This window comes from Capra hircus, chromosome 26, assembly GCF_001704415.2.
Source record: "Capra hircus breed San Clemente chromosome 26, ASM170441v1, whole genome shotgun sequence".
Taxonomy (NCBI): domain Eukaryota; kingdom Metazoa; phylum Chordata; class Mammalia; order Artiodactyla; family Bovidae; genus Capra; species Capra hircus.
The window spans coordinates 46,034,556-46,058,422 of record NC_030833.1 but is presented as its reverse complement, the minus strand read 5'-3'; the positions used below and the strand labels follow the sequence as shown (position 1 = coordinate 46,058,422).

Sequence of the window (23,867 nt, the reverse complement as noted above, 5' to 3'; positions counted from 1 at the left end):
GAGAATCCCAGGGACAGGGGAGCCTGGTGGGCTGCCTTCTATGGGGTCGCACAGAGTCGGACACGACTGAAGCGACTTAGCAACAGCAGAAGCAGAGCATTTGCACAATGGCAGATTTATATACCTTTTTCTTCAAACATCCCTGGAGCATAAATATAATAAACTATTGATTATTCTATTTGGTATTGTGCATTCCAATAAATTCTCTCATCTGAAATAATGGATTGTGCAAGAACTGTGTGCACTGGCTACACAATTTAGCTATGGTGAAGGATTGTAACCTCAAAATATGTACAGTGTGCCAGAAAAAAGATATACAGCTACGGTGACAGCATTGATTTATTCTCCATTCTGTCAATGACAAGCAGACTAAAGGAGGGATACCAATTTCCAAACTTAGGTTTCTGCATAATCAGTTTATGAAGCCAGATTATAGAAATGTCCCCTGTGTGTTCAGTTACGAGGTGAGTGACCTGGGGGCTATTTTCCAAGACAACAAAAAAGAAAAAGATGTTACGGTATTCAGCACTGTTAGCAGCTGTATTGACATAATTAAGAAAAAGCATATTTTTCCCCTGTAATAGTCGAATTAATCCAAAACATGCCTGTAACATTAAGATTTTTAATATCCCCTTGGAGAATAAAGGAGAAGACAATTCATAGGAATGTATTGACTTTATGTGATTTGGGAAACTCATGTATAGAAAAATCACAAAGTTGGATTCCTTTTCTAACCTTCAGAAACTATGATTTAGGGGGGCACAAGAGGAGTTCCACCCCTTTGGTTACAATATTCACTCATTAAAACAGTTAGCACTCTTGGAAAGAGCAGGAGGAAATGTGCATGCAAATGTTTTATTTGCCCTGTGCCTGGAACCTGCAGATCAGTACCTTCTGCTGTCATTATGGAGAACAGGTGCTTCCTAGGTTTATTTACTTGTTCAGATTCTAAAGCTCATCATATATAAAGGAAGTCTTCTTCATTGTAGAGGCTGTGAATACTGCATGTCAAAACAGGGAAACGATGTACTTTTTGAGAATTTCTCAGTTTTGCTTACAGTTCAACATCTCCAACTTTTACGAGAGTCTGCAGGGTTTTTCAGATATACAACTCAGATGTTAGCTCTACTGTGAAAAGCAAGCTCAATTTGATTGCAATTGTTTATGATCCAGTTGTCCCGACCTCTGTGCCAAAAAAGGTGTTTATAATCAGCTAATTTGTATATTTCCAGCTTACATGATGCAAAAAAAAAATTTGTGTCAGAACAAATGCCAAAGACTGTGTAGAATAATCAAGTGAGAAAAGGATGGCCTGGGGAATAAAATAACTAACACATTTAGTTTTGAGCTCAATCATGTTTGAGTCAGAGTATCCAAAACAATGCGGGGTATAATCATTTTTTTTTAAGTAAATCTGAGAAAGATCAATCCTCCAGGTTAATAATCATTATTTTTAAGAAAAAAGGATTTGCAATTCTCCATAAAATATTAAATTTTGGGGAAAAAAAATCACCTGGCTCTCAAGAGACCAGATTAATTTGTGGCTTTGCCAAACCAGTAGATTAGTTTGGCAGATGTCACTATGCTATCTTCAGAATCAGTAACTTTACCTGCCAAATGGTAGTTAAATGACAAATTCAAGAACTTTATTTTATTTTATTTTTTTGAGTTACTTCAGTATCTCCAGTGCCTAGCACTGGGTCACAAAAAGGGGGGAAACTCATAAATATCATCTAGTGAATAAACATGAATAACTCATATCACTGAATTGTGAAAATTAAAAAGATACACATAAATCACTTTGAAAAAAATCTTTAAATAAATTAACATGATTTCTGACTAAGAACATCTAATCCTATGTGTCATTATTGTAGTGTGCTATAGGGAAAACATCTTTTAATCATTTTATGTTTGTAAAAATGCAAAATGGCATCAAAGGATATCTCACAATTTGCATTTGAAATGCTCTAATTACCCTATTATGCTAAATATATAAAGAATTTACAATTGCAATGGAAATATTAAAGAGCTTTCTTTAAAAGCAAAAACAAAACAATATATATACATATATGTGTGTGTGTGTGTGTGTGTGTGTGTGTGTGCCATCTTCTACACCTGTCTCAAAGAAGGATATTTTTAATGAAATGTGTTCCTACTCTTAAAAGTTCAGAACTACATCATACCATTAGAAGCATCTTTAGAGAAAATTTCAAGCATCATACAATATCTGAAAGCTTTTTCTGGAGGCACATGGGTAGTGAGACAGGCTGTTTACTCGAGTGGAATGGGCTTCAATAGAATGGGGTAGGTTTCATACTCCTTAATATTGCATAGGGTCTCTAGTAGTTTCCTCTGGGGTGCCATTCTGAAGTGAGGGTAATGGAATTGAGAAGATGGAAGGCTGACAGTGGCAAATGGGTTGTGTGATATGAAGAGGTAACCTGGTTTAAACAGAGCACTAAACTCTTCATTGTGTCTTACAGGATATGAATGATCACCCTCCGGTATTTAGTAAACGAATCTACAAAGGAATGGTGGCTCCCGATGCTGTCAAGGGGACACCTATAACGACTGTTTATGCCGAAGATGCAGACCCACCTGTAAGTTGAAGACGTTGATTAATACTCTGAACTAAAGGGAGAAAAATTTAACACTTATAAATGACCCAGTTCCCAAGACAGCACAATGAGTCTGTGTGTTCCACTCTATCCACTCTCTCACACTTGATGCACTCTTGCCTGTTGTACACACAGGTATAGACCATATTTCAAGTGATTATTATCCAACTTAGATAATTAAGGCTATGGTTTTTGTTTTACTGTGAATCAATATTTAGTATTTGTCAGTTTATCTAATACTAATGATAAATATGTAACATATAAAGAATTATCTACATTTGCAATAAGTATAATTCAGTTTCTTTATTTGGAACTTCATAGATTTAGTTTAGCCTAGATAAGTTTTATCCTTAAGTGTTTTCCATCTTATTTACATTTCATTAGCAAACACTAAATCAACATATAACAATATTACATTGAATGTGCTAATTTTGGTAAGCTAAAATTGTTTTGCTTTTAGAACATATTTCATAGATTCTCATAGATGTCCTAAATTGCCTTTCAAGATAGAGGGTTTCTAATTAAATAATAGCAGAAGTGAGGTAAATTTTGCTTAATATCATTTCTTAATGTATTGAAGAGAACATATAAAACTAATAGTACTTGTATAAGAATACTTTCTAGAAATAACTTGAGAGTATTTTACATATTAATTATTTATTCTCATAATAGTTGGATGATGAAGATTTGAATTTTTTATCTTGGGTAAACTTGTAGTATAAGTCAGTAGCTGATAAATTCTAGAAAAATGTTAAAAGTATTAAAATAAAACCAGTTTAGAAAAGTAAGAAAATAGAAAAAGACCTCAATTTTATAAGTGTCTTAAAATTTCTGTTTTGTGTTGCTAATATAAGCAGTATTTATGTAATGCTATTTATTTAATAAAATATGAATAGCAGTCATAACATTTTTCAGCTTCAGTTATGACAAGCTATATAGTCTTTTGTAACTGTGAGGTCTTAAGAAATAATAATGTTAACATGAAAGCAATGACCTTTCACTCAGAAGTTCCTTTTCTCAAATGTATTAAAATGTCCTTGAAATTGATTTATTGAATCTTGGGAAATATGATAGGCAAAACTTCAGAGCCTTGAACACAACAATAGAGATGGTGAATGTGAAATTGTGGTTTGTCTAAGTAAACTGTCAGAGGTACAAAATATTTTAAAATTAGGAATACAGTTCAATTCCATTCAAGATATGTGTTTTGAGCACCAGCTCCATAGTGATCACTGTGCTAACCAGGTTTTGCTGTCCAGAAACTGACAATCTCATAGGGAAAACCGAACTGCACATAGAAACTATAAAGCACTATGTAAATATAGGGGAGGAAGAATTTTCCTTACTTCCCTTCTAAGTTTTCTGGCTGATCTAATAATTAAACTGGCATAAGACAGATTTGCAAGAGGAAAACAAATTTAAATTTGTACATTTAGGAGCTCATAAAAATATAATGCTTGAAGAAGTGACTAGAGCAGACAGCTTTCATTTTTTAGAACAAGTACTAATACATCTGTGAAGAACTGACAAAATGATGGGCTTGGGCTTGATGTAGTCATTTAGTAAGGAAGTAATGAGATTTGCCTACATGGCCTTGTCGTCCTTGAATTCCCTGTATCTGGCAGTAAGGTTTTCGCATTCTCTTGGTATAGAGAGGATACCTTTCACACGGAAGATTTATGTTCTACTTTCCGGGAGACAAAACAGTAGACATGTCCTTCTTACACTGACTATCTCTTAAGTAACTTTAATTCAAAATAATCAACATGCCCAAGTGACATATTTTGGGCAAAGTGCCCTGAACCCTCTCATAAGCAAATACAGCATCTTAAAATACTCATATTTCTAAGAAATGTTCATTAGCACAGAATTTAAGATAGTGTTAGTTTCATGACATTAATGATGAAATTCTAATAGTAGGCCTGATGCTCACCTATGTGGGACAGTCTTATTGTGGGTGGCAAAATCCCTATTTCACTTTTGTCACTTGTGACCTTGCAGTGACTTTCAGTCACTGTGGTGATGTGAAAGAAGCTGTCTTGTTCTGTTGTCTGTTTTCTAAATAAGTCATATTACTTATATAAAGTATTTACATAGAGAAAAGTTCTCCTTTTTACCTCCTAAAACCTGTTTATGGAAATTTACCAGACTCAATTGCCATATTAAAGAAGCTCACAGGCTTGTATTCCCAATAGTATTTTTTTTAACTTTTAATATCTAATGCAATCTTTTCAGTAGATGAAAGATGGATGCCAGTCGTCCAACTGGAATACTGAGCATGTGTCTTTCAGTTAGCAAATATATTATGAGATTGAGTTTTGATCCTTGAAACACTTTCAGCTATTGGCATAACTAGTATTCAGCATTGAATTTTCCATCATTGCTACAAATGGTGTCCCTTAAATTAGCATAGTTACAATTTGGCTGTACCTACAACAATCTGAAATAAAAGCTAATTCCATGAAATTTTTTAGAAAGTATCAATATAAATTATAGAACTTTCAAGATGCTATGATTGATTTTCACTTTTATTATTTATCAGTGCCATAAATACAGAATAAGTATTTTTTGGATGGGCTTGCCAAGCATTTCTATTCTGTTAGTGTTATAAATATTTATTCGTTAAAAGAAGATAGTTTCAGTTTCATATCTATCTGGGCTCTTAAGTCAGTTTCACTACTTAGGGCTGTGAGTACCTATAGGTAACACTATGTTTATTTAATGATCTCTCTTCCAAATAAGAAGGTAAGGTCCTTGAGGGCAAGAATCAAAACTTAATCCAATTTGTTTTTTTCCCGCAGTTAACCATGTTTGGTACTTAGTAGAAACATTTGTTGAATAAATAATCAGTTATTTCTATGCTATTCAGAATTGACAAAATGTGCCAGATCTTCAGAAATTTAGTTATTTGTGAACTTGGACAAATTTCTTATTGTCTCCAGGCCCAAGTATGGCCATTTGAGATCTGTGAGAATTAAGTGAAGAAAGGCAAATATAATGCTTAGTGCTGCTTCTGCCCTCTCATATAAGTAGATATTGTTACAATTCTGCAATGATAATTTGCATCTCTAGAGGTTGGCAAGGCATCATGTTTCTTGTGAGTAAAATGAGCATCACCCATTTTAAACTAGAAAATAGCAACTGTAAAACCTTTTGAAGTATCAGATGGAGAAATGGGTAATATCTTAAAGCCAGACAGAGCATTGCTGTTGAATATAAATTAAGAATTATAAAATGCATGTTGTGCAAGCCTAAAGTGACTGGAGAGGAAAAGTCTTCTAGGATTTTTTTTTCCCTTGAATTAAAATTGTTAGGACTTTTATTTTCTGTCTTGCTTTTGTGGCAGCATTGACAGTATGTAGTTCACCCGAGACGTGTATGGTGAATAACTGATCATTTTGGATATTAAAAATTGCTAACCTTTTCTTTCTGCTCACCAGAGACTTCTCATTCTGAACTGTCACAAGACAAAACTCCAAGTGTAGTTTCCATTTGCATAATTTTATCCTTTCCGAAGCTGTGGACCAAACCACACGATACAGGAGTTCTCTTTGTGGGCAGGGTAAATGTCTCACAGTATAGTGTCCTTCATTAGCAGGTGGACACAGAAAAATATGAATAAATGCATTTTGTTCATTTCCAAGAAGTTATGAGGAACCCATGAGGAGCATCTTCTCATTGTTGTGTTAATTCTTTCCTTTTAATACATCTGAGGAATTTATAGCATTCTTGTTTAAAGTAAATCAGTATTTTGGATCATGTTTAATAGTAGCAATTTTGAGAAACTTTCTTATTTGCATATAGTCATGTGAAAAATATTTATATATTGAAGACTTCTTTTTTAGGTTTTGACATCAATTTATAAAGTTAATATGATTCATGAAAAGCAATCTGGTAGTTCTTGATAGTAACCGGCTTTAATCAGTGAGTGTTTTCACTTCATTTTTTTTTTTTCCAGAAGGTATTTTTATAAAGGGATAATAATTGCATCTGTGAGGCAAATTTTTCCCTTCTGCTGAAGATTTTGAGAGCTATATTATCCTTTCAGAGTTCAGACAAACTACCTGAGAAATTATTTTTAAAGTGATTTCACAGATGACTTTAACATCCTTTTCAATCATTTGTGGACACTTTTGTTGATCTTTAGAGAGTAAAAAAGATGGTCAGGTCAGTTTTTCTTTTCTATGATGTGTGACTTAGAATGTCATCATGTCACCAAATAATGCCAGGTAATTATGGTGATCTTCTCCAAATGCTTAACCCTCCATATAATCATTCTGTGCAATCTATTAGCAGAGAGCAAACAGTAAAATGAAAACAGCAACTGTCTTTATCCATGATTTGCTGCTTGCTGGTTTTGTGTGCAATAGTTAAAACTATTCAAGGTTAGGAGTGTTATAAGATTGTATTTTTATCACCAGATAATATGGCTATTCTATATCATTTTCCATTTATATCTCTACAGATCTGTTTGTCATCACTCACCACATACTGGTTTGTGTTGTTTTGCTCTGTTGATTTAGATTATTGCTAGCAATGTAGTGGAAACTCTGGTTTTAAAGATCAGTGCTTACTAACCACACTTGCTGACCCTGGAGCATGTCAGGGGAAAGTACACAGCTCAGTGGGATTTTTTCCCTCACAGCAAAGCTGTAAGGGACATAATCAAGAACTATTTTCACAATGCATGTCAGCTTGTGAAAACTGAGATGAGGTAGCCTAGCCTGAGTCCCTTTTGTCTCACATACTTAATTAGAAAAAAACTCATACAATGAAACAGTTGGGACTTGATCTTTAGAATGACAATGGGTTATAATTAGATTTTAAGCTGTAAATGAATACAAAGGCAAAGGTTTATGAGACCGTTTATAAATGATTAAAGTCTTGCTGCTGTTCTTCAGTCACTGTTTTGTCTGATGCTTTGTGACCACATAGACTGCAGCATGCCAGGCTTCCCTGTCCTTCACTATCTCTTGGAGCTTACTCACACTCCTGTCCATTGAGTCAATGATGTCATCCAACCATCTCGTCCTCTGTTGCCCCCTTCTCCTCCTGCCTTCAATATTTTCCAGCATCAGAGTCTTTTTCAATGAGCTGGCTCTTTGCATCAGGTGACCAAACTATCAGAGCTTCAGCATCAGTCCTTCCAATGCCTATTCAGGGTTGATTTCCTTTAGGATTGATTGATTTGATCCCTTTGCACTCCAAGGGACTCTCAAGAGTCTTCTCCAGCACCACAGTCCAAAAACATCAATTCTTCAGCACTCAGCCTTCTTTATGGTCCAACTCTCACATCAGTACAAGACTACAGGAATAACCATAGCTTTGACTACATAGACTTAGCAAAATGATGTCTCTGTTTTTTAATACTGTCTAGGTTTAATACTATTATAGCTTTTCTTTCAAGGAGCAAGCATCTTTTAATTTTGTGGCTGTAGTCACCATCCACAGTGATTTTGGAGCCCAAGAAAATAAAATGTGCCACTGTTTCCATTTTTCCCCCCATCTATTTGTCATGAAGTGATGGGATGGGTTGCCATGATCTTATTTTTTTAATGTTGTGTTTTAATCCAGCATTTTCATTTTCCTCTTTCACCCTCATCAAAAGGCTCTTTAGTTCCTCCTTGATTTCTCAATAGAGTGGTATCATCTGCATATCCATTAACGTCTAGAAAAGACTTATCTAAGTGTGTTAAGACTGTCATTTTCTCCTGCCTTGTGCGTTTTAGTTTCAAGAACAATTATATTCTTAACTTTACTTGAGGTCAATATTAGATTTAACTGCTTTGATTACAAATAGTTTTCTTCTAATTAAGAAACTGCCATGCATACCAGGGCTAACAGGACATTTTTGTTTTGTTATAAGTAGTAATATCTGTAAAATTAAGGGTTTTTTAGCCTGTACAAAAGTGTCATCTTTTTTTTCCTTTCTTTTTTTTTTTTTTTTTTTTTGGTGAGAATAAACCTCGGGATTAGGATCCCAATACACTGCAACAAAGGAGGTTGCCAAGGGAATTGAGTGAAGTATATCAAGCTCTCATGATCTCCTGGAGTAGGAAATGGCAACCCATTACAGTATTCTTGCTTGGAAAATTCCATGGACAGAGAAGTCTGGCAGGCTACAGTCTATGGGTTCACAAAGTTGGAAATGACTAAGCGTGTGTGTGCATGTGTGCGCACGCGTGCACGCGCGCGCGCGCGCACACACACACACACACACACACACACACACACAACAAGTTCTCTGGGGCTCACATAGGTCTCCCTTATAACTTAAATAATGTGTTTTACTTTGAAGTACTTGCCAGAGGAAATGAGGAGAGATGCTGTGAAAGAGTACCTTGACTTCTTATAATCTGGATTTTTGTCTTTAATACTCTTAAAGCCATTCTGCTTTTAATTTCCCTTCATTACCTACTTTACAATTCCTCCATATCCTTGAGTGTATGAACAGTAGACGTGCAGTCAAACATGCGCCTGGCACTAGACAGGTACTTCACAGTGCTGCTGAATCCTCTGATCAATGAGAGAACGTTTATGGTTGACTTAACAAATAAGAATATGACAAGAGCTCTTGTCTAACACTCAGAAATGAATTGTCCGAGGAGACACATGTACTGACAAAGCAAGATATTCACTGGGAAAGGGCACCCGAGGTGGAGAGCAGTAGGGTAAGGGAGCCCAGGAGAACAGCTTTGCCATGTGGCTCGCAGTCTCTGGTTTTACGGTGATGGGGTTAGTTTCTGGGTTGTCTTTAACCAATCATCCTGACTCTGAGTCCTTCCAGGTGACGCACACCTTGTTCAGCCTAGATGGATGCCAGCAATGATTCTGGGAGGTGGTAGGACATGTGGTGTCTCCTTTTGACTTTTCCTGAACTCTTCCTGTTGGTCGTGGCTTATTAGTTCCATGTTCCTTACCAGGACCACCTGTCATAAAACAGCTCATGCAAATGATCTGTTACAATGGTGCCTGGCCAGGATGGGCGGTTTCAGTCAGTGTGCTTCCCCAAACAACAGTATGTAAAATAAATGCCAGAAACAGGAAGGTGAATGTGACCCGGTTTGGTCTGAGCCTGCTTTGAACTGGAACTCAACTTTTTAAATATGTAGGAAATTCATTTAAGTGACGGTAGTAGAAACTGGCAGAGGAAATGGATCCACAAATTAGAGTTAAAAATATTTTTCATGTGTTCATGAATTTGTGTAACATGATTTGAACTATGTCTGATTCAATAAATATTAGTTATTTAAAGTAACATTTCAGGGCCATCTTGGAGACTCACTTGTAGATGGGAAATATAACAGATTTGGTTTTACAAAACTCATTTTGTTATGTAGAAAATGGAAACTTACTAAGAAGACTTACAAACAGGGTAATGAGAAAGCAAAGCTACATATTAAAACAATTTATTCCCTGTGTTACGTAGTATTCATTAGATAAGATAATAAATGAAAGCCAGGAGATAAATTAGCAACTATTTCTTTCATTTTATTATTAAAAAGAACAAGGTGGACAATGGAAATTGATAAAATAGAAATAATTAAAAGTCATTGAAATGAAAGAATTAATGGCGATTGGGCAGGAGGTTGAAGATCACAGACAGAATAAAAACACAATGAAAAGTGAATCAAGAGTTTTTAGCTGAGTGATAAAGATATTCATTATGTTAGTCCATATAAATGAGGCAGATAGAAAAGAAAGCTATTTAAGGTGCAAACCAATGAGATCAAACTAGGACAGATTAAAGTGAGTTGAAATAATTTCAAGCTATCTAAATCCAGTCATCTACAGATAGAAATTGTCTGATTTCCTTTCTTGAGCAAGGAAGCTGAAAGGACTAAGTCAGGACATGGCTAGTGAAGGAGTCCTACTCACCAGTAGTGGTGCAGTGGGTACTATTACTCATGCAAGAAGCACAGTGCCAGGGCTAACAGGAGGCTCATCACTTTTCCAGAATTATAGGTTCATCAAGCTAAGGAAAGCACAGCATCTAGTGCTAAGAAGAGGCTGGAGGTAGATGCAGGACAGGGCCAAGAATTCTTTGCACAGGTGAACAAAACCATGAAGAGTCCTGAGGCAGATGCTGGGTTGCTATAGCTGCTTTGATGTGATGCCAGGATGGAACAGATAGAAAACAAGGAAGTACAAGCACAAGGAAAAAATTATGGAAGACGAGACACCTAAATAGAAGCGGAATTTATTTATTTATCTACTGTGAGAGTAAATAAGATGTTTCAAGAGACAAAGCTTAATCCCATGAAAGAGAAACTTGGAAATAAATCATCAGATTTTATTCCTACCCTTTTGAGGATGGGTTAGGAGCTGAAGTGTGGAAAGAGTCAGAGGGGGGGAAAAAACATAAAAAATAAGAGGGTAAAAGAGAAATCTGTCGGTGATGTAGTGCCAATGAAAAGAAGAAATTTACAATGCAGAAAAGGAAATTAAATGGTAAAGAGGTTTTTTTGTTTTTTTTTTTTGTTTGTTTGTTTGTTTGTTTTTATTTTTCAGACAGGGCAAAGAAAATGCAGTCAAGCTAAGTGAAGGACCATAGTTCTTTTGATTAGAAACAAATGAGTAACCTTCATGGTAAATTGGCCTCTCTCTCCTACAACTTGCTCACATTTTAGTTTTCATGTGCTTGAGTTACTTTGGAGTGTGACATTTATATAGAGATCAGTTTAATCCATTTGTTTCTGAGACTATCAAAAGTTTATTTTTATAGTTTATTTCTAATATTTTTATAGTTATATAGTTTTATAGTTTTATAGTTTATTTTATATTTTTCTTTGAATTACTTATGTGCACGCTCCATAGAAATAATCTATGGAATTTATGGTATGGTTATTGGACATACTTATAAATATTTATACATATTTATGTATTTAACCCTATATATGATATATCCTAATTTTTTTATTCAACTTACCCATTTTAAGTTCTTCATTTTGTTGCATCTCTTGGTTTACTCATATATATCTTTAGCTTTTTAGAAAGATATATGTTATGTGAGTTTTTCTAGATATAAAATTATTTTGATAATTTAAAGTACATCAGTTCAGTTCAGTTGCTCAGTCATGTCCAACTTTGCGACCCCATGAATCACAGCACTCCAGGCCTCCCTGTCCATCCCCACTCCCCGAGTTCACAGACTCACATCCATCGAGTCAGTGATGCCATCCAGCCATCTCATCCTCGGTTGTCCCCTTCTCTTCCTGCCCCCAACCCCTCCCAGCATCAGAGTCTTTTCCAATGAGTCAACTCTTCTCATGAGATGGCTAAAGTACTGGAGTTTCAGACTTAGCATCATTCCTTCCAAAGAAATCCCAGGGCTGATCTCCTTCAGAATGTACAGGTTGGATCTCCTTGCAGTCCAAGGGACTCTCAAGAGTCTTCTCCAACATCATGGTTCAAAACCATCAATTCTTCGGTGCTCAGCCTTCTTCACAGTCCAACTCTCACATCCAAACATGACCACTGGGAAAACCATAGCCTTGACTGGACGGACCTTAGTCAGCAAAGTAATGTCTCTGCTTTTGAATATGCTATCTAGGTTGGTCATAACTTTTCTTCCAAGGAGTAAGTGTATTTTAATTTCATGGCTGCAGTTACCATCTGCACTGATTTTGGAGCCCAAAAAAGAAAAGTCTGACACTGTTTCCACTGTTTCCCCATCTATTTCCCATGAAGTGATGGGACCGGATGCCATGATCTTCGTTTTAAGAATGTTGAGCTTTAAGCCAACTTTTTCACTCTCCTCTTTCACTTTCATCAAGAGGCTTTTTAGCTCCTCTTCACTTTCTGCCACAAGGGTGGTGTCATCTGCATATCTGAGGTTATTGATATTTCTCCCAGCAATCTTGATTCCAGCTTGTGTTTCTTCCAGTCCAGCGTTTCTCATGATGCACTCTGCATATAAGTTAAATAAGCAGGGTGACAATATACAGCCTTGATGTACTCCTTTTCCTATTTGGAACCAGTCTCTTGTTCCATGTCCAGTTCGAACTGTTGCTTCTTGACCTACATACAGATTTCTCAAGAGGCAGGTCAAGTGGTCTGGTATGCCCATCTCTTTCAGAATTTTCCACAGTTTATTGTGATCCACATAGTCAAAGACTTTGGCATAGTCAATAAAGCAGAAATAGATGTTTTTAAAGAACTCTCTAGCTTTTTCCATGATCCAGTGGATGTTGGCAATTTGATCTCTGGTTCATCTGCCTTTTCTAAAACCAGCTTGAACATCTGGAAGTTCACAGTTCAGGTATTACTGAAGCCTGGCTTGGAGAATTTTGAGCATTACTTTACTAGCATGTGAGATGAGTGCAATTGTGCAGTAGTTTGAGCATTCTTTGGCAATGCCTTTCTGTGGGATTGGAATGAAAACGGACCTTTTCCAGTCCTGTGGCCACTGCTGAGTTTTCCAAATTTGCTGCCATATTGAATGTAGCACTTTCACAGCATCATCTTTCAGGATTTGAAACAGCTCAACTGGAATTCCATCACCTCCAATAGCTTTGTTCATAGTGATGCTTTCTAAGGCCCACTTGAGTTCACATTCCAGGATGTCTGGCTCTAGATGAGTGATCACACCATCGTGATTATCTGGGTCATGAAGATGTTTTTTGTACAGTTCTTCTGTGTATTCTTGCCACCTCTTCTTAACATCTTCTGCTTCTGTTAGGTTCATACCATTTCTGTCCTTTATCAAGCCCATCTTTGCATGAAATATTCCCTTGGTATCTCTAATTTTCTTGAAGAGATCTCTAGTCTTTCCCATTCTGTTGTTTTCCTCTATTTCTTTGCATTAATTGCTGAAGAAGGCTTTTTTATCCCGTCTTGCTATTCTTTGGAAGTCTGCATTCAGATGCTTATATATTTCCTTTCCTCCTTTGCTTTTCACCTCTCTTCTTTTCACAGCTATTTGTAAAGCCTTCCCAGACACCCATTTTGCTTTTTTGCCTTTCTTTTCCATGGGGATGGTCTTCATCCCTGGCTCCTGTACAATGTCAGAAACCTCATTCCATAGTTCATCAGGCACTCTATCTATCCGAGACAGCCCCTTAAATCTCTCTCTCACTTCCACTATATAATAATAAGGGATTTGATTTAGGTCATACCTGAATGGTCTAGCGGTTTTCCCTACTTTCTTCAATTTGAGTCTAAATTTGGTAATAAGGGGTTCATGATCTGAGCCACAGTCTGCTTCTGGTCTTGTTTTTGTTGACAGTATAGAGCTTTTCCATCTTTGGCTCCAAAGAATAGAATCAATCCGGTTTCGGTGTTGACTATCTGGTGATGTCCATGTGTAGTCTTCTCTTGTGTTGTTGGAAGAGGGTGTTTGCTATGACCAGTGCATTTTCTTGGCAAAACTCTATTAGCCTTTGCCCTGCTTCATTCTGTGTTCCAAGGCCAAATTTGCCTGTTACACCAGGTGTTTCTTGACTTCCTACTTTTGCATTCCAGTCCCATATAATGAAAAGGAAATCTTTTTTTGGGTGTTAGTTCCAAAAGGTCTTGTAGGTCTTCATAAAATCATTCAACTTCAGCTTCTTCAGTGTTACTGTTTGGGCCATAGACTTGAATTACTGTGATATTGAATGGTTTGCCTTGGAAATGAACAGAGATCATTTTGTCATTTTTGAGAGTGCATCCAAGTACTGCATTTCAGACTCTTTTGTTGACCATGATGGATACTCCATTACTTCTAAGGGATTCCTGCCCTCAGTAGTAGATATAATGGTCATCAGAGTTAAATTCACCCATTCCAGTCCATTTTAGTTCGCTGATTCCTAGAATGTCGACGTTCACTCTTGCCATCTCTTGTTTGACTACTTTCAATTTGCCTTGATTCATGGACCTGACCTTCCAGGTTCCTATGCAATATTGCTCTTTACAGCATCGGACCTTGCTTCTATCACCAGTCACATCCACAGCTGGGTATTGTTTTTGCTTTGGCTCCATCCCTTCATTCTTTCTGGAGTTATTTCTCCACTAATTCCAGTAGCGTGTTGGGCACCTACTCACCTGGGGTGTTCCTCTGTCAGTATCCTATCAGTTTGCCTTTTCATACTGTTCATGGGGTTCTCAAGGCAAGAATACTAGAGTGGTTTACCATTCCCTTCTCCAGTGGACCACATTCTGTCAGACCTCTCCACCATGACCCGCCCGTCTTGGGTTGCCCCGTGGGCATGGCTTAGTTTCATTGAGTTAGACAAGGCTGTGGTTATAGTGTGATTAGACTGACGAGTTTTCTGTGAGTATGGTTTCAGTGTGTCTGCCCTCTGATGCCATCTTGCAACACTTACCATCTTACTTGGGTTTCTCTTACCTTGGGCGTTGTGTATCTCTTCACGGCTGCTCCAGCAAAGCACAGCCATTGCTCCTTACCTTGGACGAGGGGTATCTCCTCACCACCGCCCTCCCTGACCTTCAACATGGGATAGCTCCTCTAGGCCCTCTTGCACCCACTCAGCCACGGCTCCTTGGACCTGGGGTTGTTCCTTCTGGCCACCGCCCCTTGCTTTGGGCGCAGGGTGGCTCCTCCTGGCGCCTGCCCCTGGCCTCGGGCATGGGGTGGCTCCTGTCGGCCGCCGCCCCTGACCTCGGACTTGGGTATTTGCTCTCTGCCATTCCTAAGCCGTCGCAGCCAGGCACTCTTGGCCACTACCCCTCACCTTGGATATTGGGTAATTCCTCTTGGCCACTGCCCTTTGGGCATGGGGTCCTCCCGGCCTCTGCCCCTGACCTTGGACGTGGGGTAGCTCCTCTTGGCCATGCTTAGTGCACCGGTCGCAGCCGCCTGTGCTTAGTGCCTCAAAGAACATACAACTTAACAAATTATTAGAATTTGGGGCTCAAAATTAAAAGACACTAGCTCCTTAGAAGAAACGCTATGATAAACCTAGGAAGCATATTAAAAAGAAGAGTCATTACTTTGCCAACAAAGTTCTGTATAGTCAAAGTTATGTTTTTTTTTTCTGTAGTCATGTATGGATATGAGTGAGGGAGTGAGTGAAAGTCACTCAGCCATGTCCAACTCTGTGACCCCATAGATGTGAGAGTTGGACCATAAAGAAGTCTTCACATCAAAAAATCAATGCTTTACAACTGTAGTGTTGGAGAATACTCTTGAGAGTCCCTTGAACTGCAAGGAGATCAAACCTGTCAATCATAAAGGAAATCAACCCTGAATATTCATTGGAAGGACTGATGCTGAAGCCAAAGCTCCAATGCTTTGGCCACATGGTGCAAAGAACTGACTCTTTGGAAAAGACCCTGATGCTGGGAAAGATTGAAAGCAGGAGAAGAAGGGGATGACAGAGGACAAGATGGTTAGATTGCATCACCAACTCAATGGACATGAGATTACGCAAGCTCTGGGAATCGTGGAAGGACCAGGAAGCCTGGCATGCTGCAGTCCATGGGGTCACAAAGAGTTGGACACAACTGAGTGACTGAGAAGCAACAAAAAACATACGTAGTCTTTTCTAATATTTTCTGGTTTCTAACATTTTAGCAGTGTGTGGCTATATTAAATTTTTAAATATTTTAAAGGATTTTTGTTTCTGTTTATGAGACTCGATTCCAGAGCTTAAATGTTTTATTAGTATATATTTAGATATTCCTTTCTCTGTATTGATTGCTTCTGATATATGATAGCTATTTTCAATATGAAAACTTATCTACATAGTCCAAGAAAGATTTACATGGCTTCCATATTAAGGATTCTGCAGGAAGTACCCTCCGGTTGGTTTCAACTTCTGAAGCTGTTCTTATGGCCCTGAACAATTTGCTTAGTCACTCTGTCTCCTAGTTTTCACATTTATAAAATGAGAAAAAAATAATGTAGCTGAGACTTTGAACAGTAACTTTGAACAGCAACTCTTCACGCCTCCCTTCCCCCAAGTAACCATAATGCTGTTTTTTGCTTTTCCCAGCTTAACTATTTTGAATATCTCATCTATGTGGAATCATGGAGTATTGATCATTCTGTGACTGGTTTATTTATCTTAGAGGAATATTGTGAGGGTTCACCCATGTTGTCACAAATTGCAGAGCTTTATTCTTTTTTAAGGCTGACTCATGTTCCATTAATGTGTGTGCCACTTTTTCTTTATCCACTCATCCACTGATGGACAGTTAAGTTATTTTCTTTTCTTGGGTATGGAGAATAATGCTGCAATGAACATGATAGTGGAAATATCTTTTCAAGATTCTGATTTCAATTGTTTTTAGATTTGTACATAACAGTGGGAATTATCCTGTGAACTTCTAGCATGGCAGGATTTTATGAACATATAACAAGATTGGAATGTAAAAGCCTAATACTCAAAGAAAATAGTGCTGATGCTGATACTATTAGTCATGGCCTACTCTTTGCAACCCCATGGACTGTAGCCCACCAAGCTCCTCCGTTCATGGGATTTTTGAGGCAGGAATATTGAAGAATATTGGAGTGAGTTGCCCTTCCCTCCTCTAACAGATGATCTTTACAACCTAGGAATCAAAACTTCATCTCCTGTGTCTCCTGCACTGCCGGTGATACAGTTTTAAAAAAAAAAAAAAAGAAGAAGACAAAAATGCACACAGTAGCATCAGTTAGGTTTTCCTATCAAAATATACACAGTTAACAATACTAAAATATCACTAGTTCACCATTAAAAATTAGGATTTTATTCATGGGTTTTGATACACTTAGGGATTGGCTGTCTGGCCTTGACTTTAGGCTGATGATTGTGCTGGACTCATGTCAATTCAACATGACATACCTCCTTCTTCAGGGATCCATGACTAAGCATGTCTGCTCTTCACACAGTGAGGGACAGGACCACAAGAGAACTTACCAAAGCTCCTGGTCACATGTAAAGCTTCTTGTTATGTATCACAGTAGCTCACATTCCACTGACCAATGCAAGTCACATGCCAAGCCTAAAGTCAGTGGAGCAGAAAATAGTGCATATTACTGAGCAATGATACCACAGCAGTCTAGCTAAGACACTTACACTGGTTGATTTTGACAGAAAAAGGAGGTAAAATATAAATGTGAATATGAAATGAGATAAAGAAATGAGATGTAAATATTACTAGCAGAGCCATTGATAAAAATGTTCCATAAACTATGCATTATGTCAAACTTAAATCTTTATCCCTGTAGTCCAAACAAAAGTCATATTCTTCAATATGTGTGTATATCCAATATTATTTAAGGCTGTCACATTAGATATTAAGGATTAAAATTGTAACGTTGTTTAGCCTTAGAATTTCAAACTTAAAGAGACAGCAATTAATCAAAAATCAATCAAGTAAATAGAAATGACAAACTGAAAAAAGTTCTAAGAAATAAATCTTTAGGGTGCTATAAAACCTAAATCATCAAGGAAAGTTCTGGAAGAAATGGTTCAGACTTGAGGTCTGAAAGATAATGAAGTGTTTCTAAAGCAAAGAAGCATGAAAGAAAATTTATGCCCTAAAGCAGAAAAACAAAAAATAGGTTTCAAAAACTAAAAGAGCAATTTTGTCAGGAAGGTGGAGAGGTAAATCTGAGTCAGATCCTATGGTGTCTGAAGGCATGAAAACAGTTCCAAGATTTCTTGCATCATGATTAGAAAAATGAGACAGTTTCAAAGTAGAGGAAACAGGACCACAAATTACTAACTCTATCTTGAGTTTACCCCAGTTTTTATGTTCCTTTGGTTTTGTGAGTTGATTTTTACAAGGAAGGTTAAATGTGTGCCCACTATTTTTAAAAAATTATAAAGACTTACCTATATAAAGAAATTTTACAAAGATTTTTGTTATTATTTGTTATTTGATGTCTTTAGGGATTTAATTCTGTTTACCTTTGAAAAACATGTTTCCTTAAAGAGTTAGTGGTAAATAATCTGGTAGCAAACATTTCTTGGGATCTTTAATGGCTCTGTTAAATACCATATCCACAAGAACTGAATTATGCATAGACATTTACATTAAATCAGTGACATCTGGCATAAGGAATTTGCCTAAAAGATTGTTGACTCACTATGTTGTCAAAACATAGTAATCACTCCAGGTGTTAAAAATCAGGGAAGGGGAGAGGGAAAAAGAAAAGGACATGATCTTTTCAGTGATTACATGGAGAGTTTGACCTGTAGTTTTTGTTGGTCTCTTTTAAAGATCTAACTACATTAGCAGGCAGTTAAGATTCACTTAACAACAACAACAACAAAAGCTTAACATTTTATGGCTGAAAAACCAATATAAATCATTTTACAATAATTCCTTATGGTAAATCATACTTGGGAGATTTTGTGAATTGAACTCTTAACAAAATAAATCAGATTAGTTGCTTTCAAAGACACTGGCAAAAAGAATTTTGGAAATCACATCAGGGAGGAAAATCTTTATGTACTTGAAAACAAATTACTTAATATTTGTGTGTAATGATAGTAACAGGTTTAGTATTCCCTGACATAATGTGATTGCCATTATTATGAGAAAATTATGTGGATCTGAGTAAGTAATTGCTTGATAATTATATATTTAAGAAAAATGACTAATTCAAGATATCCCCTGATATTAAGGACTTAATTAGTTTGGTCCATTATAGTCTCATTAAAATTCTTTATGTTTTCAAGTTTAGAACATTTTTTGTACAGATCTGCAATTACCTTCTGTAATAATTAATTACCTTCTTACCATCATAAAGTCAAGACATTATGTTTAGCACTCACTGAAAGAATAAAAATAAAAATATAAAAATGTATTGAGTGATAAAAATAATTTAGATCTTAAGGTTTAATTTACATAAATTTATATTTATTTTATATATTAATTTTGTCAATCTGTATACATACATTACTTTTTAATTTAAAAATTATAATATAAGCATGATCACAGCAGGATTTTTGTCTGTCATATTCTCATCATCTAGAAAATTTGCCACATCAGAATATCACTGTGGCACCATATAACTATGTATGTACTGAATAAAGTGACTATTTCTGTAGTATACTGCTGCTGCTGCTGCTAAGTCGTTTTAGTCGTGTCTGACTCTGTGCAACCCCATAGACGGCAGCTTTCCAGGCTCTGCCTTCCCTGGGGTTCTCCAGGCAAGAATTCTGGAGTGGGTTGCCATTTCCTTCTCCAATGCATGAAAGTGAAAAGTGAAAGTGAAGTCGCTCGGTCATGCTCAACTCTTAGCAACCGCATGGGCTGCAGCCTACCGGGCTCCTCCATCCATGGGATTTTCCAGGCAAGAGTGTTGGAGTGGGGTGCCATCGCCTTCTCCGATATAACTATGTATGTACTGAATAAAAGGACTATTTCAGTAGTATAGTCCCATATTAATATTTATTGACTTTTACACGTGTCAAATTTACCAGATAAAATAGCATTACAAAGTTGAAATCATACCTTTCATATTTAGAAAGTCATACAACATTTAAATAAGTCATATAATATCTCAAATCATATTTGGAAAGAAACCTAATACATGAGCAAACAAATCCATTCATTCATTCATTCATAGATGTCATAAATCAAGTCCTTCCTGAGGACAGTTAGGGGTGGCAGACATCCATAGAGTTCCCTCGAAGCTATCGAATACTGTCGCTAGAGGTGGCATCTCTGTGTAACTAGGAAAAATTACATTATACTGAAACTTCTTCTTTAAACCTTATTTTCATATAAGAGTAATAAAACCATTTCACTTGATTTGTACCCAGATTTAATGAAGAATGAAAATACTTAGCCAATGCTAGGCACATAGATGTTAGTTTATCTTTCTTCCTCCTCATCCTTGCTTTCAAGGTGATGGCAGATATGCCTAACTTTGTCTCTGACTTGGTACAATGCTTATATACTCATCATGTGTAAACTTTTAGATGTCAGTATCTGGACTCATGAAGTAATTATGGTGTCACTAATGACACTGTAAAATTTGAGCATAAAATTGTCATAAAACATCATGCTAATAGGGTCTTTACAATCCCCTCAAAAAATGTGTACATATTTTAAGAAGTTTCTTATCCCAAATTAGCAAGGTATTTTGCTTAAATAGGCATCATTAATTTAGATCACTTCAGAACAAGACATTCCTACTTTTATCTTTTGGAGTTTAAGATAAAATGTCCAAAATCTTGACACATAAACTTTAGTTTGTCATTTTAATACTCAATTACATGACAGATTGGATTCCACATATAACACAATCACTGCCAGTTTATAAATCAAAATATATTTTAAGGCACATCAGGAACCTACACAGTGAAGTATAAAATCCACATGACTATAAATCTAAAGGTCTGTGCTCCAGTTCTAGAACGTTCAGTTGGTAATGCTTATATTTCTCTTTTGTAGCTCTTATCAGAAATGTTAGTAGATACATTATATCTATCTACATACCTTTTGTCTCCCCCATCTTACTGATCATAAGTCCTGTAAATACAAAAGCCTGTCTGTCTCTCTCATTATTGGTCTATGATCATGAGAGATGGATGTGAGTAGTTATGGATAAGTATCTATGAACACATACTGGTGGGTTTTAAACTAAAAAATTGCTGACAATTTAGCCACATGCCGAGGCAAGTAAATTCTTAGAGGTCCTCTAAACCACATAGAAAATTACCCATGTAGCTATGATTCTTGCAATTACCCATAGTATACTCAGAAATTTCAATCTTGTTCAACATTAGTTTGAGTGTGTAACTCTGATTTAGCACATTGTTTAGTGTAGCTGGTGTATTAATATAGATCACATGAGGATTAATTTATTAGAAAAATCCAGAGGATTGTGTCTTTATTTTAAAGAATTGACATAACAACAGACTATATTAGATATAATTAAAGGAAGTAACATAGAATAGGACAGAGGCTGAGAAGTAAGGTTGATGTTTTTCTGGAATTTTCTTGCTTTTTTTCTATGATCAAGGCTATGGTTTTTCCAGTAGTCATGTATGGATGTGAGAGTTGGACTGTGAAGAAGGCTGAGCACCGAAGAATTGATGCTTTTGAACTGTGGTGTTGGAGAAGACTCTTGAGAGTCCCTTGGACTGCAAGGAGATCCAACCAGTCCATTCTGAAGGAGATCAACCTTGGGATTTCTTTGGAAGGAATGATGCTAAAGCTGAAGCTCCAGTACTTTGGCCACCTCATGCAAAGAGTTGACTCATTGGAAATGACCCTGATGCTGGATTAGGGGCAGGAGAAGAAGGGAATGATAGAGGATGAGATGGCTGGATGACATCACTGACACGATGGACGCAAGTCTGAGTGAACTCCAGAAGTTGGTGATGGACAGGGAGGCCTGGTGTGCTGCGATTCATGTGGTCGCAAATAGTCGGACACGACTGAGCAACTGAACTGAACGGAACTGAATGTACGGTGGCAATTTAAGCTCTAGTTCCTCTCTCTTGTCTAAATCCAGCTTGTATATCTGGAAGTTCTTGGTTCAGTAACTAAATCATCTCCGACTTTTTGTGACCCCATGGACTGTAGCATATCAGGCTTCCCTCTCCATCACTATCTCCCAGAGTATGCTCAAATTAATGTCCACTGAGTTGGTGATGTCATCCAACCATCTCATCCTCTGTCACCCGCTCCTCCTGATCTCAATCTTTCCCAGCATCAGAGTCTTTTCCAATGAATTGGCTCTTTGCATTAGGTCAAAGAATTGGAGCTTCAGCTTTAGCATCAGTTCTTCCAATGAATATTCAGAGTTGATTTTCTTTAGGATTGACAGGTTTGATCTCCTCGCTGTCCAAGAGACTCTCAAGAGTCTTTGCCTGCACCACAACTTGAAAGCATCAGTTCTTTGGTGCTCAGCCTTCTTTATGGTCCAACTCTCGCATCCATACAAAATACCTAGAAAAAATATAGTTTTGACTATATGGACATTTGTTCGCAAAGTGATAGCTCTGATTTTTAATACCCTGCTAGGTTTTTCATAGATTTTCTTCCAAGGAGCAAGTGTATGCTAATTTCATGACTGTAATCAACCATCCACAGTGATTCTGGAGCCCAAGAAAATAAAATCTGCCATTGTTTCCACTTTCTCTCCATCTATTTACAATGAAGTGATGGGCCAGATGCCAAGACCTTGGTTTTTTGAATGCTGATTTTAAGCCAGCTTTTTCACTGTCTTCTTTCACCATCATAAGAGGCTCTTCAGTTCCTCTTCAATTTCTGTCATTAGAGTGGTATCATCTGTTGATATTTTAGTCTTGATTCCTGCTTGTGAGTCATCCAGCATGGCATTTTGCATGATGTAGTCTGAATAGAAGTTAAATAATAAGGGTGACAGTATGCAGTCTTGATGTACTTGTTTCCCAATTTTAAACCAGTCCATTTTTGCATGTGTGGTTCTAACTGTTGCTTCTTGACCTGCATACAGGTTTCTCAGGAGACAGGTAAGATGGTCTGGTATTTCCATCTCTTTAAGAATTTTCCACAGTTTGCTATGATCCACACAGTCAAAGGCTTCAGCATAGTCAAAGAGGCAGAAATAGCTGTTGTTTTTGTTTGTTTGTTTGTTTTTCTGGAATTCCCTTGCTTTCTCTACGATACAACAGATATCTGAAATTTTATCTCTGGTTCCTCTGCCTTTTCTAAATCCAGCTTGTACATCTGGAATTTCTTGATTCATGTACTGCTAAGGTTTAGCTTGATGGATTCTGAGCATTACCTTGCTAGCATGTGAAATGAGTGCAATCATGCAATAGTTTGAGCATTCTTTGGCATTTCCTTTCTTTGGAATTGGAATGAACACTCAATCTTTTCCAGTCATGTGGCCACTGCTGAGTTTCCCAAATTTAGTGGCATATGCAATATTTTAATAGAATCATCTTTTAGGATTTGAAATAACTCAGCTGGAATTCTATCACCTCCTCTAACTTTGTTCATAGTAATTCTTCCTAAGCCACACTTGACTTCCCTCTCCAGAATACCTAGCTCTAGGTGAATGACCACACTTTCGTGTTTATACAGGTTATTAAGATCCTTTTGTATAATTCTTCTGTGTATTATTGCCACTTCTTCTTAATCTCTCCTGCTTCTGTTAGGTCTTTGCCATTTCTGGCCTTTATTGTGTTAAATGTTTTTATATCTATGGGCAAATAAAAAGTCCTCTGGGATTTGTTCTAAACTGCAATTGATTTCAGTCATCTACCTGACACCAAGCTAAGGTTTTCAGCATTTGAATGATTAAGTTCTCAGTCATATCATGATCCTTATTTTGAACGTTTTATTTATGGAAATGTATCTCTCTAAAGATGG

The 23,867-nt window shown here is 36.9% G+C and overlaps 1 protein-coding gene across 10 annotated transcripts in view; it reads left to right on the top strand.

The window, feature by feature from the left end:
• The window catches only part of PCDH15 (protocadherin related 15), a 910,832-nt gene that overhangs the window by 674,555 nt on the left and 212,410 nt on the right, over positions 1 to 23,867 (top strand). For all 10 annotated transcript variants that reach the window (XM_018041648.1, XM_018041647.1, XM_005698156.2 and 7 more), the window contains one exon: positions 2,484 to 2,600. In XM_018041648.1, coding sequence (XP_017897137.1) covers positions 2,484 to 2,600 — 117 coding nt within the window. The remainder of the gene's footprint in view (positions 1 to 2,483; positions 2,601 to 23,867) is intronic.